Consider the following 15997-nt stretch of genomic DNA (forward strand, 5'->3'; position numbering starts at 1 on the left):
ATGTTGTCGTCTATGTAACCTTGACAGGCTATCTTTTATGCAACGGGCTCCATGTCTGAATGCATTAGCATTCTTCTGGAACTAGAAGCAGAATTTGATCCCTGCAATTCAATGCATGGGCTACCCGCGCTGCTTTGCATAAGGTCTAATTAAACTCACTGTTGGCGTATGGTTCCACTAGGCTATAGTGCATGAGTTTGACGTGCATGGATGCAATGCCATTGGTAGTTCAGCGACGGAGTCAATGCTGATAAACGAAACAAAAAAAAACGTGCTAGCCTAAGAACTAAAGCTGTTACACAAGAAAAAGTCTATAGCTGAGGTCCATCTAAGAAGCCGTAATATGACTGACCGTTTAAAGGCCTTGTCAGGAGAAGGATCAATGCAGCGAAAGTCGCTTAACAGAGGCGAGTTTTATGTGCAGCAAGGACACGGCTCGCCAATAGCAATCTGCTGGTTCGTGGTTTGTCATCCAACCATCCCACTCTTGATATTTCCCGATTAGGCAGTAATGAGACTTCACACTAAAGCATTGCATTATAGAATTCTTATGCAAGAAGACAGATACGTGGATCTCTGCACCCTGAATCATTCAATATAGGTTCTCAATTAATCAAGTTGGAGACATAATGTTCTAGTCTCCATACCCTCGTTTCTTGCCAAACCCTACTCCTCGTGATGCTTAGGCCAGATACGTCGACGCGCCCACTCACGAACACGCTTGCCGATAAAGTACATGATGATTCCCATACCACTCAGAATGCCACAGATAATAGCAAGAATGTTCATCGCACCGTCGTACCCAAGGGATTGAATCGAAGGTACAGTCGCGTAGCTCAAACCGAATGACACGAAACCCCGGCCAGCGCAAACCACCAGAAGAAGAGGTCCAGACTTGTTGGGGTAACTATCCATGACGAAAGTGATTCCGACCAAGTTCGCACCGAGGAAAGAGAAGAAGCCGAGGTGATATGGAGCGACGATAGCGATCCAGTGATAGTCGTTGGGCGAGGCGGCTGCGTGGCCGTAGACAATTGCTGAGATGATCGCACAAGCCGCGGGGATGACCAAGACAAGAAGACGATATTCAGGCTGTATCAGTCAGTATGCGGTCTTGAAAAGCTGGGAAGGAAGCTTACCTCGAAAACACCTTTATTTCGTCGACTCATGAATCTGCAGATGATATCCGAGCCATATCCGAGCAGCGGGACGGCAAGCAGACAATCGATGATCTGGACAAGCTGCACATAGCCGAGAAGTTTGCCGTCGAAGTTATAGGGCGGCTGCACCAGAATAACAGCGAAGGTTGAGGCTTGGTAGATGTAAAGACCTAGGAAAGCACCATTGAGGATAAAGATCCAGAAGATAGGTGGCAGGATGAGAGAGAGCCCGACGTCCTTGTAGAATGAGACAAGGCTCTTCCAGTCCGCCTGGCCGTGGAACAACTTCATATCGTCGCGCCATGTTCTCTCGCCAAACTTCTCAGGTTGGAGAACAACGCCGTTGCGGGTTGTGACTTGGTACAAAACTTCGTTGGTACCTTCGCGGGCTACGTTGCCGTTCTTGTCGAGCTTCAGATGGACTGCACCCTCTGTTTAAGGTTAGTATCGACTAATGAAGAGGACTGAAAAGCTTACCAGTCGCGTCCTCGGGTCGTTCGTAGCGAGTCTCAGCCAGGAAGAAGATAGACATGATCATCGTGAAACCATTGATGATGGTCATGATACCATACCACCAGGGCAATCCAAGCGATGGGACGATGTATGTAGTCGCAGTGAAGAGGGCCGCAGTAAGTGTGTTCTGAACTCCAACAAAATAAGACAGCTTAATGCCATGTTGATGAAGGAAGTGAATCTCTTGCACGATCAAAGGTGCAAGGGCCTCGCTCTGCCCAGCAGCTAGACTGAAGATGTTACGGCCCGCGATATGGCTTGTAAGCGACTTTGAGCAAGCACACCAGATTCCAGAAACTGTCAGAAGAAGAAGAGAGAAGAGAAAGACAGGTCGTCGGCCGATGGCGTTGGCGAGAGGCATGGAGAGCAAATTGCCAATTCCCATGAAGAGAGTGGGATAAGTCAGCAAATCGCTGATGCGCTTGGGATTGTCGTTATGATAAAGCGCGTAGAGCTCTGGGGCGACGGAGCCAAGACCGGAGGTTCCCAGGACTGAGATACCGGAGTAGAAACCGACAAGGAGGATGATCATGTACTTGCGCCAGACGGGCAAGTTGAGAGGATCTGTTAAAAGATGTGAGTTGACGATAACCAGAAGGAATGGTGTTTTTACCCTTGGGGTCAGGACTAGGCGTCGGGACCAGAACAACAGTTCCGTCCTGATACAAATTAACCGTACCAGACGCATCGTGAGCTTCATGATGAGGCGTCTTGATGATATCCTCAACAGCATCAACATCAGGTTTCATACCGAAAGAATCGCGTCGCTCAGCCATGACTACACCTTGTCAACTGGATGAGTTTGATGTCCCATATCTAAAGCAGCGACGAAACGAGGTTTATATCAATCAAGTCGCCCCCGGGTCGGAGTCGTGGTCTGGGCTTTTGTACGAAGTTAGTCTGATAGCGTAACGAATAGATTCCGATTGGTTGTTACACGATGGACCAAGCATCGTGAGCTGGGGTTGCGGGGGTGGAGCCGAGTCTCCGAGGGGAATGAATGCGGGGAAGCACAAAGGTTTACCGATCGTTTATTAAAATACGCTGTCTGCGCCTCCGTCGGCTCGGTATCTCACCACCCAAACATACAGTACCCATCGACTCCAGATCTTCAACCTCTCTCAAACCCTTGTCACCGGAATCCGTCTTCATCTACCGGCATCGCATCAATCCAATCACCATACCAAACTACTCCTCCACACTTTCTCCCCCACGTTTCCGACCCCATGCCCTCCCCAATGGATACCGAAGACAGCCCCGGGATCCCCAGATCCAGCAAACGGCGCCGCCTCAATTTCGCATGCAATTACTGTCGGAGTCGTAAAACGCGCTGTGACGAACAACAGCCCTCTTGTCAGGCTTGTATCCTTGCGGGAATCGCTTGCGTCACAGAAGATAGGCGCAGGCCGGGGAAGTTGATCAAGAGACGAGAGGCGGGCAAGTCCACTGATGGAGGGTCTGTTACGTCTGCGAGTCCGTCGGAGTATGGATTGCAGGCTGGTGCTGATGGGGCGGTGGAGAGAAGGCATTCTATTGCTGAGCCGAGGACGATTGCGGTGGTTACTGGGCCGATTCGCGCGAGGTCGCAGAGTCCGAGACCGTCGCAGAGTAGAGATTCTTCTCATACAGACACGATTAGCAACCCTTTGCCGATCTGGCGACAAAGTGCTGGCACCACATCTTTCCAGATATTGACGGAATGGCTGGATCTGGCTTGTTCCCGGCTGAGCATCCCTTACCATTTTGGCTCATATCCCCCCTCTACTCTAAACCCGCAATCGGCATCTCAGCCCCAGCACGGAATACCAATCACACCGGAGACATGGGTACCCCAGACTTTGTTCGACGCGTATGCGAGGGAGATACACACGTTTTATCCTGTTGTGAGGCTTGACCAAGCTCGTGCCGATGTAGTACAATCTCACCCTCCGCACCCAGGGAGCTTAACGTTGCACTCGGTTGACATTGCAGCGCTGAGAAGTCATCTACTCTTCGCTGCGGGAGGATGCATTCTTCAACATGCCGAGCGAAAGGCTTACATGACTGAAACACTGTCTTTAGCACGCAACGCACTTGGACATCTCATCGGCAACGTATCATACGACACCATCGAAGTCCTCTTTCTTTTCTCAGTATGTCTCCGCCTGAACGACGAAATCATCTCAGCTTGGACAACGCTCGGTATCTGCCTTTCAATCGCCCACTCCCTCGGCCTCAACAAGCCCGGAAAGAATAGAAAGAAACCTCTAGATCTCGATGCCTGGAGTCCTGCGTGGTGGGCTCTGTATAGCTATGAGAAGCTTTTCTCGTTCCAGCTTGGCTACGTATCCACGATCTCGGATGACGCGTTCGACACCCTGGACCTGGATGTTCTTAAGTCTACTGTGCTTGAGCCGTCGCGTATTTCGTTATCGATGGCGAATGTATTTAGCAAGATGAGTCGTCGGTGCGCTACGGCAAGACAGCTTGAGGAAAGGGCTAGTAGACGGGCCATTGAGGCGGTTGTTAAGGAGAAAGTTACTAGTACTGGAGAGGCCTTTTTGATGTTGACGAACTGGGCTAATAGTGTCCCTGCTGGTATAAGGTAGGTCACCTCATTGCAGGAGCTACCTGGTTGCTAACATGCGATAGACCTACGTCGGACTTTATGCGCGTACCAGAAAACTTGGGCCTCGCGTCATTTGCGTCTCTACACTACCATAACGCGTAAGTTCATCAAAGCCAGCCGATGCCTTTTGAAGCTAATGTGTTGCAGCCTCATCATGCTGAACCGCAACTGCCTTCTGATCAGCAAAAACGCTCTGCACATGGCTGTAGAGATCATTGCCAAAGATACACCATGGGAGTACCAGATCCGCAACGGTCAATCGATGGTTGCAAACTCAGCAAGAAAGATAATTCATCTTCTCGCTGATAACGACGAATCGGCGTCGCATCTATTTGCACCTGCTTATTTTCCGTTACTTCATGCTATGTATGTTCTGGCGGTGCATATCTTGAAACAGCCTCATTCTCGTGTCTCGAAAATTGACCAAAGTGTAAGTTCAGTCATTTACTATGAGTATTACGATGCTAACTAGGACAGCTCCTCGTGACAGCTGCTGACTTGGTCCGCTGCTACTGTGTTGGCCTCAGTGAAGAAGACCGCTTGAACACCATTCTAAATGGCCTTCTTCGTGTTGTCCAAGAAGCTATGAGACCCATCTCAGCTCCAAATGATAGCGACCACAGAACTCCAGTGCTGAACTCGTCAACAAGCTTATCCGATCAAAATGTGACACCTTTGACAGACCCGCAGGGAGGTAATCAGACCTTTGCAGAATCCTTAGGCCAGTCGGATCCTGCAATGCTCAGCCATCCAAATTTATCAATGGACGAGGGCATCCTCGATCCGTTCTCGGGTCAGCCATTTAACATGCCGATACTCCCTGATGAGATTGGCTGTGACTGGGCGGACTTTGAGAACTTGTTGCAGAGGCTTGAGAGCGAAGGGTCCTTGTATCCTGGAGATGAAGGAATGGTTATTGAAATCTAGCTCAGCAATCTGACAAACTTTGTTCCCTTCCTGTTCAAAGCTTCCCCGTTTCCGATCTTTTGCGCATTCTGACAAATAATCCGGTTTCACGCGGAAACCATCCAGATATGATCTTCATCCTGACATTTTGATCCGCAAGTTGAATGTCATACCGTGACACCAATGTAGCTACAGCCTTGTAGATCTGTATAAGAGCAATATGTCTCCCGATGCAAATTCGAGAACCTCCGCCAAAAGTTAGATCGGCTCCATTCATCTTCCTCAAACGCCGCTGGTATTCCCCTTCACTTTCGTCTTCTGTCTTGAGCCATCGATCAGGACGAAATCGATGAGTGTCTTCACCCCAGACCACTTCATTGCGACCGATGATGTATGGGTTCAAGCCTACGGCAACTCCAGGAGGTATGAAGCTACCGTCTGGTAACGTCAGTCCAGTATTTGGAACGTAGCGTTCAAGAGGCATAGCGACAGAGGGGTGCATTCTCAGCGATTCCCGGATGACAGCGTCAAGATAAGGCAGCGATCGAGCTCTACTGTATGGCACAGCCTCAGCATCATTGAAGCTCAGCGTGAGGATTTCGCTCTTGAGCTTGGTCATGGCATGTTGGTTTTGCAACAAAAAGTCAAAGATAGCACGAAGTGCAATCGCAGTGGTGTCTGCTCCAGCAAGGACGTTAGCCAATAGGAAGTTCAGCACGAGCTTTGCATTAACAGAATCTGGATTGCTCTTCATTCCACCAATGAAGTGGTCTAGAAAGTCTGGCTCGTCTGATGACTTGTGCTTCTCCTGTTGCTCAAGCCGGCGCTGAAGTTGGGCGATCGAGAAGTGAGTAACATGGCTTATATCCGGAGGACCAATGCGCACCATGGGATTCTTGTTGAGAAGCCAGTCCAGGAAGGGCATTTGGCCGATTTGAGCGAAGTAGTCTACTGATAGTGCAGATGCTATGATGGTCCCGTCAAAGTCGTGACCCTTTTTCATGTACCCGAAGGGCTGGCTGAAAGTCAAAGAACCGATCATGTCCCAAGTATCTGATACAGTGAGTGAGCAGTCAAGTTTGGAAGCCAAGAATGTACACACATAATCCCAGTCATTCTGCCAGATCAAAGCTTTTGTCGCCCTCTAGAAACCGGTTGTCGATTTGTTTGCAGAGCTCCTCGATTACTTGGTTCATCTTTACCTCCATGGTCAGAACATTGCTTGATGAATAATACTTAGCCATTGGCTTCTTCATCTGTGCGTGTTCTGCTGGGCTCGTTGTACTGAACAGATTATGCTTGATCTTGCCATCCACTATACTACTGTTATTGAGATAGAACTGTGTCTAGTAGGCGTTAGCTCTGTTACCGCTCTATGCCTACCGCGCTTACCTTGAGCCATCTATGGTCTGTGCCATATATAATCTTGATCAGTTCGGGATAGTCCAGATCTAGTAAGTTCGGACCGATTCTAATAATGGGACCGTATTTCTTGTGAAGGTCTTGAATGGTCCATTGGTATTTCTGAGTCCGGACTTGATATAAACGCCAAAGGTTCGTCCACTCTAGAGACAAGAGACTGTTACCCTCTGCATTTTATCTTAATCTGTGAAATACCCACTAGCGAAAAGAGAGCCGGGATAAGGTCGCAATGGAGAGCTCAACGTCGATATTATCCACCAAAGCAAAACTGCGAAGAGGACCACAGTGGTGCCGACGTATGAGAGCTCAGTTGGAGAGGACTGGGTAATCATTTTGAGAGGGTCGACAGGTTATTTATGTTCAGGCGGGAAAGTGGCCTTTCGTTTCTCAACGGGCTCAACAAGATAGCCGAGGATTTAGATAAATATGCAACGAAAAGGAGAAAGTGTGAAGGACCGCTCCCAAGCAAAGAATAAATACGAGAATGTCGGGAAGGGCCAAGATCCGTATCGAGCCCGATGCATGATGAGCCACCTTTGAAGCTGCAGAGGGGACTATTGATGTTGTGTTACCCAACTGTTACACAAGGCACTTCGTTAAACAAATCACAGGAAGACATATAGTCAACATAATGCAAGCCTTCAGCTTAAATCACCAGCCTGCCTTATCCCCGCAACCCAATATGCAGTGATTCGGCTTTGCCATATTTCATTGGTTCTTGACTCCTTGGCTGGCAGCATAATGTGAAACATACAGAGTCTATGACGTTGTGTATAAGAAAGCGGAGAATCAAGATGTATATCCTCGGATTTTATACTTGTCTCATTATTATAAAGAGGAAATTGTAACTATGCCTAATAGTTTATGCAGAAATTAAGAGTTTCTTTGATATTTAATATTTTTGATATTAATAAACTCTTTCTTTTAGTTGCCTGTTTATTAGTATTATTAATGTATAGAAGTAATTGTTATATATGTCTTGTTTAACTAAGTCCTAAAGATTTACTGTCTTTTTACACTTTAATACTTAAGTAAAGATGTGATCCCTATCACGGCAGAGGATCGGAGAGAGACAATCTCCCATGCCGGACAAGCCGTCACAGAATTCTATAAAGACCAATCTTATTCCTGATTACTCCTTAGGGTAAGCCCATGAACAGCTTCAACATCTCAGGATACCTAGGTGTCCCAAGCCCAGTTACCGGGTCCCATCCCGGGACTGCAGAGAACCCTTTTGTATCGCATCCCTCGTTATTCCCTTTTGTGATATCGTTGAATACTTGGGAATTTTGATAAATGACTGGATTGATGAATCCAACAGGACCCTTTCCAGCTTTGAGTCTCTGTTCATTGATGAGTGTCACTATGGAAGCAAACAAAGGTGTCGCTGCGCTGGTACCGCTTATCAGCCCGTATTCACCACCTACGTAGGTTGCTATGTCTTGACTGATAGCCGAAACACTATAAATGAAAGCATGTCAGGAATGCAAGTCATCATGAGATGGGATCGATGGACTTACTCTGGCATACCTCTTCCTATGCGATTGTAAATTCCGCCATTTGCACCGATGGGGACCGTACCATTGTGTGTAGCATTATACAAAGTACTGAAGTATTTGTAGCCTGGATCATGGTGCATGTAATACTTATCGAGTGCTGCTTTCTGATAGCTTGGGATCGAATAGATGGTGCTGAAACCTCCACCGCTTGTGTATGTGCTATCCGAACCGTCTTGATGTGGGAGATACGCTGCAACTTCTGGCTCAGTGGCTGGAGCGCCAGCAGGTAGCCTAGTCCCACCAACAACTGTCACATACGGACAATTTCCGGGAAAGTTGGGATTGAACACCGTATTATTCAAACCTAGACATCCGTTTGGCTCTGGGTCCCAGGAGCGAGCGGCTACGCCGGCATCTCCGGAAGCAACTAGAACAGTGTGTCCTTGGAGCGCGAGTTTCATGAACTCGTTGCACTGCCGTTGCTGGTAGTAGAAAGGCAAGTCCGATTCCGACTTACTGTACGAGATGGAAATCACGTTCATTGGCTTCGAAATGCCGCATTGCGTCTTGCCCGTGTAACCACCAAGTTGCGTGTCAGGATAAAAGTCGTCAAACGAAGGATCATTGCCCTTCTCTCCAAAGGCTTTGTAAGAACAGTATGACCCGTCAATGGCGTTGAGGAAGTTGTTGAACAGTCCTCCAGCTCCGTTCACAGTGTACACCTTGTCGTCAGTTTGGTATAACGTGATGGACTGAGGGTATATAAGCGGGTAAGCGACCTGCATGTCAAGGTCGGACTCTCCATCAGCTTCGGCTGGCTTGACCGGTGCAGAGCCCCCATCGATTGAAACGAGGTGAGGGTGGGTCCCCTTAGGGATGTTGGGCGCGAATTTGCCAAAGAACATATCTAAATCCTCTTGGGCATAATAGTCGCCTGTCTCGAAGATTCCGAGGCTATTGGACGAATGATTCAGTGTATTCTTCGGGATATTGTAAAGCTTTCGCATGCAATCGGGAGTGACAGCGTCACCGCACTTCGATGTACCAGTTGAAGGTGGACTCGTGGAATCGGGTTGAAAAATAGGCGGTTCCTGTCTCTTGACTTTTTTGTTGATGTGAGGCTGCTTAGGCGCTAGAAGCATCACGCCAGGGGTGACAAAGTCGAAATGTGGCCGAACAGTGCTGGGAACATAGTATTCCTCGCATGATATTGTGGAATAATCTTGCAGGGTGTGATGGTACTTGTAATAACTGGCGTTAAGCATGCTCTCTGCTTCTACGACCGACATGTTGACGTGCAGCCATCCCCTATCTCGCGAAAGTGCTGAAGAACCGCCATGTCTTAATATCCACGAGCGGACCGTCTCGACCGTATCATTAGATGGCGCAAACAGCTCAACGATATCTTGTCTGGAGTAATGCTTGCCATATCCGGGAGACGACGGGTGCGAGACGTTGTGGATGAGACTGTCCGCGTCCTCGAGGTTGGACTGCTTTAAGCCAATGCGAAGGAGAAGGCGAGCGTTCGGGTCGATCCGCTCCCCTTTAATCCACATGTCCCCATGGCTATTTCGTGTTTCATGAGCGACGCGTACCTCTTCGCCCATGCACAAGCTCAAAAAGACGAGAAGAAATCCCACGATGTAACGCATGTCTTGGTTCAGAATGCTTAAAAGCGATGGACCGAGCTAGTTGAGAATAGATGCAATTTCAAGGCCAAACTCACTTTTATACATCAAATAATGTGTAATATATAGATAAACTGAGGTTCTAATGGCCGATTATCCAATACTACCTTCCAGTTCGAGAACCATTGAACTCCTTTTACGGGCGAGAAGATGATTGGTCTAGCTGAAGGGAAACCCCAATGACTTATCTCAAAGGACAGGCGGAAAAGCAATGGATCGCTGAGTTTTGATAGCATGTGGTGCCGAATTGCCGAAATACGAGGTCTAACTTTAGCACATCATCGATACCAAAAGTACCTTGACCACTGATGTGCCGGCGCTTAACTCGATATCGGCCTCTAGTTCTGCGCTTTGATAATGTCATGCGAGGAAGCCAAAGGTATTGTAGTACTCTGACCTCTCGTTTTCGATTGATACGCCGTATAAAGATGAATCTAAATCAACCCATCGAATCACGATAGTAAAATCTTTTGAACCTGTTCAAACGCCAGTAACTTTGGGATACGACAGGAAATCAAATCGTAGGCATCCTAAGTTCAGGTTGAACTCTCGAGGCACTCACAAAAGCTAAGTTCAAGGAATAGTTCGCAGCTGATGGCAAACCTGAATGATTTGTTTACTTGTCAAGCATGCGTGTTTCAAAGATCCCGCCCGATATAGCCTCGTGTTGGTTTCCGGGCTATACTCGAGAAGGAAGCTCTTGAAAGGATAAAGGCCGAACCATGATAATAAGATAGTGCTCATCCATTCTTTGAGCCATTCGGATTAAAAGCGTGGAGAAATTGTATACTTATGCTGATCTCTACTGTATTATTCTCCATATTTAAGGACATCCAATCAAGGGCAAAACAAGAATTAGTATTGTGCTTCTAGTGACAATGGTTGGTGCAAGGAAAACTCAATTGACTCGTGAAAAGACGGTATCATCCTTCCTAAATTCCTATAGCATTACCTCCAGTCCGACTTAACAGGGAAATTCCTCTCTATGACAACAAACTGTTACATAATTACTCAAGGTCCCGTAGAGCCTCGACAATTTCGATTGACTTATGATCAACGATCGCAGCACCATATCGTTCGCACATCGGAAACACACATTCTTTTTTTTTTTTGCAAAGCGTATGGTGTAAGAATCCAACCCATACCGGCCATCGTCGCTTTTGCATACTCCTTCATAACATCATCATCATTCGTTGAGAGAGAAGGGCCTCCGAATTTAGCCAGAGCTTCGAGATAATGATCGATTACCGCCACCTCGTTCGCTCTTCGGTCCTCCACTGATAAAGCACCCACGATAAAGTAGGACAGGTCATGGAATGGTGATCCAATGTGAAAGGTCTGCCAGTCGAGAAAACGTGGGTTGCCAGCTTTGTCGAGATATGTATTACCCGTGTGCGGATCGCCATGTATCAGAGACATGAACTTTGGGTTCTTGGTGGCAAAATGCTTCTTGATGGCATTCACCGTACGCTCTCGGGAAGTTTTGCTGATATCAGGACACGGAGGTCGATCCGCACCATGGATCTGGTCATCCCACATATCAGCGAGAGCCATCATCATGCCCTCATATGAAGCCGTGATCCAAGGATAATCTTCGTACGAGTACCCCCAAGTGCTAGCGTGTAGTGCTGCTAGCTGTTCGACGCCAGCCTTGACTTTATCAATCGACCACACATCTCGCGGGTTTCCAAATGTATATCCGGCCTCGTTCAAGTCCTCCATCACAAGAATGCCTTGCTCATCCCTAACGCCTGCCCACCAAACCTTTGTAAGAGACATGTGATTTAGCGTAGGTGCAACAAGACTGAAAAACTTCGCTTCGTTGGTGTAGGCGGATATCAGAAGCTCTCTGAAGCCTTCTGTTGCCAGCATCGCGGGATTAAATCCTCCTTTGATGCACACATGCTTTGGTCTGTCTTCATCATCTTTATCATTCTCATACTCTATGGTAAAGAAGAGTTTGCTGGCTGTGGCGTTCAGAACACTGCGAGTTAGTTCCAGACATTTCACATTCTGTCCGAGAACCTTGCCAAGCCAATTGGCAGTGACTTGTTCAGGAACACTTGGAAGTGGACAAATGTCGGATGAATTCATCTTAGAATAATCGATAGAGAACTAGTAGTAAAAGTTGGAGCTGCCAATACTGGGGTTTAAGTCCAATTGTTCTTATACAGCGATGAAAGTGAGCTTGCAGCGGTCCGGTATTCTTGTCCCCTTTCTTGTACCCTGAGATATCTCGCCTACATGCAATCAGTGTGGATCGTATCCCAGTCCGGATAGCAATCCGCGGTTGCTACCGGAGAAGCGGAAGCAAAGCTCATGGTAATGTAGCATTCATTTTGCTTTGTGCGAAATTCTATGTCTACTTTACCCAATGTCCTTCACTGCAATCCACTCTCGACCCCTGTGCGTGTTGGTCGAGGGGCTGTATGTTGGTCCTTAAATCCCTCAGGGCAAATTATCGTACGTTAGCAGGTCGTCGATCCACCTTCCTCTATTGCCCTTCCTTCATCTCTCTTGTTTTATTTACTAAGGTATCATCTTATCATGATTGGGTTTGAGTTTATTCGTGGTTTAAATCATGTGATACACCAAGCATGTACACCCGTCAGGAACGTGAGCCTTTGGAATGGCAGGCTTGCCTTTACCGGGGTACGTGTGGCGATTGTTGGTTACCCCTGGCATAGTCTAGTCGGGATTGCTATTGCATTTGCACAGCAATCTGTTCTACATCATATCTAAGGGAGCGACGAGAGCTCAAGCCTTGATATCAACATGGAGGGCCCTTGTTGTCAGAAAGCTCCCTTGCCCGGCAGAACATGCATCCGTCCAGGAAGTGGACTAACGCTCAGTGTCCAAATATCTGGGAGCGGAAGGTGTGAGGGCCCCTGATCTTCTTCGGTTTTCAGTTGAGACGTAAGGCAGAGAGCTTTTAGTTACTCCAAGGGACCGAGCCATCTTCTCTGCGGAATTCACCTCCAATCTCATAATACTTTGTCACAATGGGGTTGAGAGATGCCTACTACCCATTGGTGATCGCTTCTTTGGTAATTGATGGCATCGCCGTTGGTTTGAGACTCTGGGCACGAAGCATCAAGAAAGCTATCGGCTACGATGACATAGCTATGATGTTTTCTCTGGTAAACGACCTTGATTCCCTTGATTACCATGACAGGTAGGTTGATACAGAGCTAGGTCGGTTTCATTATCTTCTGCGCAATGGAGGTTCAAGCGATACGATACGACATTGGTGCAACAACGATTGAACCCGACTTCGACCTTACAAAAGCAGCCATGGTATAATTTTCTTCATGCCCATGTAGACGGAACGGCGCTGGCATAGACGAAGTTCTTCACAGCCGCTCAAATCGTCTGCATTCTCACCACCGGCATCTCAAAACTTGCCGTTGGACTTGTACTCTTCCGCCTCGCGAACGGCGCCAGCATGAAGATAGTTCGAAGGGCTCTTGCGTTTTCAATGATCATCGTGTCGCTTTGGTGCTTGGTAACCGCCTTGATTTTTGGTCTGCAATGGGCCCGTCCGCTGTCTGTGGCCTGGGGCGTTGGAGAAGGCTCATGCCTTTCTACAGCCTTTCTAGGAACCACTGGATTTGCACTATCTGGTATGGATGTCACCATCAGCTGGTTCTATGCGGTATGTAAGACCTCATTTCACGATGACTATGTGCTCTGCACTGACTATCGGACTACGACCTGCAGCTTTTGCCTATTTATATGCTATACAGAACCCAGCTCCGCCTAAAGCTCAAGATCATGGTGATGGTTTTACTCGGACTGGGTGCCGTGTATATTTATTCCTTTCTATTTATCGCGGTGCAAGTCGTCTGACATTGGTTCAGAAGCTCCATCGCAATCATCGTTCGTTTAAAATATCTTATTGATTTGAGCCGGCTATCGCTAGCCTCTGGTGGTCTCGCAACACAAGAAGCTGTTGAAACAACACTTGAAGGAACCATCTAGTAAATAAATTCGCCAGTAATTAAATGTATTCTGAATACTGAAAGTCGGTTTTAGTTCTATACTCCGAGATCGGCCTTAGCATCCTGGCCGCCTCGTTGACTGCCCTCCGGCCGCTTTTAAAGACACATACATGCTTCAGGGCCGTTTCTTCCGGCAACCCTCACCGATCAAGAGCCTTCGATTCCATGAATACGGTGAATAACGGCAGCTACACCAGGGGGACTGCTTATCGACTCGACGACAGAAACGTGTCCGACGCCGATAGCCAAGAAAACATCATACCTTCTGGTCTGATAGATAGCAGAAAGGAAACGTAGAACGAAAATTCACCATTCTCCAGCAGAATTTCAAACGCATGGGAAGTAACATAAGGAAACTTTGTAGGAAAGCTAGGGCATGCATATTCGGATCTGGAAATTTTCCCATGCAGGGCAAATGAACCTTGACAGTTTCTGTGTTCTGATGCTGGCTTTCCAGTCAAGAAAGAAGCAGGGTTTTTTTTTTTTCCTTTTTTTTTTAAATTACTGGAGGATTGTAGCGAAAAGGAAACCACTAGTTCTTCCTCAGACACAATCAACGCAAGTGGCAAGGATCTTTTGAGCTCTCATGCACCAGGGTCATTCAACCAACATAACGTTGTACTACACTTCCCCACATGTCTAGCAGGCTGTGCCTAGAGAAAGCAAATTGAGTAATTACTCACGTGTATCAGCTATCGAAACGGGATTAATGGTCACGATACGGACGCTGTTGAACACGGAGCAACGCAACTTGTTCTGAATGAATCAATAATAAGTTAAAAAGAAGATTGAAGCAATATATAGATTGATGCGAACTAACGAAATTGGTTTATGCAGTAATATACGGAATACCAGTCAACAAAAATCCTCGGTTGGTCAACTCAGGCGCCTTCCTCGGCCTGTTAGTGTTGTAAGGACAAGGCTCTCCATTTCTCAAGACAGGAATTCCTCCAACATGCATAGCATTAGGCCAATGCGTCGTCCCCTGCAGATTCTCAAAAGCTGCCTTCTTCCTCTTCAGATCCTCCTGTGTAGCATCCGCAGCAGGCATGTAGCATGTATAAGTGCAGAATCGTGGCTGAGTGCCCTCAGGACTAACATTGTAGTGAGGAGTGCGAGAGTCCCAGACGATAAGATCACCGGGTCCAGCGTTGACCTTTTGCCATTCGCAACCCTTGTTCTTCAACCACTCCATACCCTCTGCTGTGAAACCATACCACTCGTGAGTCCAAGCCCAGATCTTGTTTGGCTCATCCTTGAAGTCCTTGTGAAACTCTTCACTAAGGAGATGTGCGCCCTTGCAAACCATCAAACCACCGTCCTTATCACCGTTGGGGAAGATGTTGACAAGGCCCTGAAGACAGCGAAAACCGGGGTTCTCGGGGTCTTGGTCCTGATGAGGCCAGGGCTTGTTGACCTTGACATCTTTGCGGTTGGGGAAAGAGGTGTTGACGGCGTCGAACGAGACGATGAGATCTTTGGTGTCGTAGACGCGCTCGAAGGCTTCGATGACACCGGGTTCTTGGCGGATGGCCCAGGCGAAGGATTCGTGGGCGACGCCGTAGCCTGTGATCATGCCTTTTTCGGTGATGACGGGAAGGGTCTCTGTCTTGATGGTGCTGGGGTCGTCGCGCTTGAAGCCCATGCCGCCGTTGCTAAATCTTTTGTTAGTATGCTTTTTTTCTAGTAACTGTATTGGGGGACTTACAAAGTCTCAAGGTATGAGAGCATCTCATCACCATACTTCTCAGCTCTTTCAAGAGGAATGGCACCCTTGATGACAGCGAAGCCGTCTCGGTAGAGGTCATCTCGCCAATCGCCAAAGGTAGTTCCAGGGTTAGCAAAAAGCTTGTTTGGGCCTGAAGGGTTGGCCTGGATGGGCTTGTTGGAAGTGGGCTCAGCGAACTTCAAAGCGGAGCTGGCTTGGTAACCAGCGGGCTCTGTGTTGACGACCATTTTGGTAGATGCAAGAGTTAAAAAAAAACTAGTCAAATATGGACTGAACGAGATATGAATAGAGGTACCAATCTCAAGCTTGATTTGTTGTTATGAACTGTTTGATGATTTGGGTTTGAGTAAGTTCAATCTCTGCTTCTTATTATTCTCCTCAACAGGTACGTTTACCTGCCACCAGAGGTCCTACAATTGATTCCGAACTGTAAGCGTCGCTTCGGCTCGGAATCCCGGCTTTCTTGGCTTT

The 15997-nt window shown here is 47.6% G+C and overlaps 7 protein-coding genes across 7 annotated transcripts; 2 read left to right on the forward strand and 5 right to left on the reverse strand.

The window, feature by feature from the left end:
- Nucleotides 1-666: 666 nt before the first annotated feature.
- On the reverse strand, nt 667-2449 carry FOBCDRAFT_205951 (major facilitator superfamily domain-containing protein; the record flags this gene model as incomplete). The annotated part of the gene is made up of 4 exons (XM_031189401.2): nt 667-1092; nt 1140-1591; nt 1638-2237; nt 2287-2449. 4 exons carry the CDS (start codon nt 2447-2449, stop codon nt 667-669), a joined length of 1641 nt encoding a protein of 546 aa, XP_031033386.2.
- Nucleotides 2450-2899: 450 nt separating this feature from the next.
- On the forward strand, nt 2900-5208 carry FOBCDRAFT_297883 (uncharacterized protein; the record flags this gene model as incomplete). The annotated part of the gene is made up of 5 exons (XM_059611923.1): nt 2900-4257; nt 4305-4379; nt 4429-4647; nt 4679-4711; nt 4809-5208. The coding sequence occupies 5 exons, from the start codon at nt 2900-2902 to the stop codon at nt 5206-5208; spliced, it is 2085 nt and encodes a 694-aa protein (XP_059465738.1).
- A 146-nt stretch (nt 5209-5354) lies between these two features.
- On the reverse strand, nt 5355-6941 carry FOBCDRAFT_243186 (cytochrome P450; the record flags this gene model as incomplete). Its single annotated transcript, XM_059610531.1, has 5 exons — nt 5355-5383; nt 5434-6206; nt 6340-6527; nt 6580-6752; nt 6809-6941. The coding sequence occupies 5 exons, from the start codon at nt 6939-6941 to the stop codon at nt 5355-5357; spliced, it is 1296 nt and encodes a 431-aa protein (XP_059465739.1).
- Nucleotides 6942-7590: 649 nt separating this feature from the next.
- On the reverse strand, nt 7591-9783 carry FOBCDRAFT_167340 (peptidase S8/S53 domain-containing protein). The gene is made up of 2 exons (XM_031189404.3): nt 8130-9783; nt 7591-8070 (listed from the first exon to the last, which is right to left on the reverse strand). Exons 1-2 carry the CDS (start codon nt 9758-9760, stop codon nt 7749-7751), a joined length of 1953 nt encoding a protein of 650 aa, XP_031033389.2. The 5' UTR covers nt 9761-9783; the 3' UTR covers nt 7591-7748.
- A 1020-nt stretch (nt 9784-10803) lies between these two features.
- On the reverse strand, nt 10804-11890 carry FOBCDRAFT_145055 (kinase-like domain-containing protein; the record flags this gene model as incomplete). The annotated part of the gene is made up of 2 exons (XM_059608204.1): nt 10804-10895; nt 10942-11890. The coding sequence occupies 2 exons, from the start codon at nt 11888-11890 to the stop codon at nt 10804-10806; spliced, it is 1041 nt and encodes a 346-aa protein (XP_059465740.1).
- Nucleotides 11891-12798: 908 nt separating this feature from the next.
- Nucleotides 12799-13777, forward strand: FOBCDRAFT_278826 (uncharacterized protein; the record flags this gene model as incomplete). Its single annotated transcript, XM_059611556.1, has 5 exons — nt 12799-12936; nt 12992-13093; nt 13146-13451; nt 13517-13602; nt 13657-13777. The coding sequence occupies 5 exons, from the start codon at nt 12799-12801 to the stop codon at nt 13775-13777; spliced, it is 753 nt and encodes a 250-aa protein (XP_059465741.1).
- An 849-nt stretch (nt 13778-14626) lies between these two features.
- FOBCDRAFT_263786 (uncharacterized protein) lies at nt 14627-15753 on the reverse strand (the record flags this gene model as incomplete). Its single annotated transcript, XM_031189407.2, has 2 exons — nt 14627-15452; nt 15506-15753. The coding sequence occupies 2 exons, from the start codon at nt 15751-15753 to the stop codon at nt 14627-14629; spliced, it is 1074 nt and encodes a 357-aa protein (XP_031033392.2).
- Between the last annotated feature and the right edge of the window lie 244 nt (nt 15754-15997).

Source organism: Fusarium oxysporum, chromosome IX, assembly GCF_013085055.1.
Source record: "Fusarium oxysporum Fo47 chromosome IX, complete sequence".
Taxonomy (NCBI): domain Eukaryota; kingdom Fungi; phylum Ascomycota; class Sordariomycetes; order Hypocreales; family Nectriaceae; genus Fusarium; species Fusarium oxysporum.

Bases quoted from the DNA above. Each gene is read 5' to 3' on its own strand.
- FOBCDRAFT_167340 (XM_031189404.3), bottom strand. From the start codon at position 9,760: ATGCGTTACATCGTGGGATTTCTTCTCGTCTTTTTGAGCTTGTGCATG. The intron at 8,071-8,129 runs GTAAGTCCATCG...TTTCATTTATAG, and splicing joins ATAGGAAGAGGTATGCCAGA to TGTTTCGGCTATCAGTCAAG.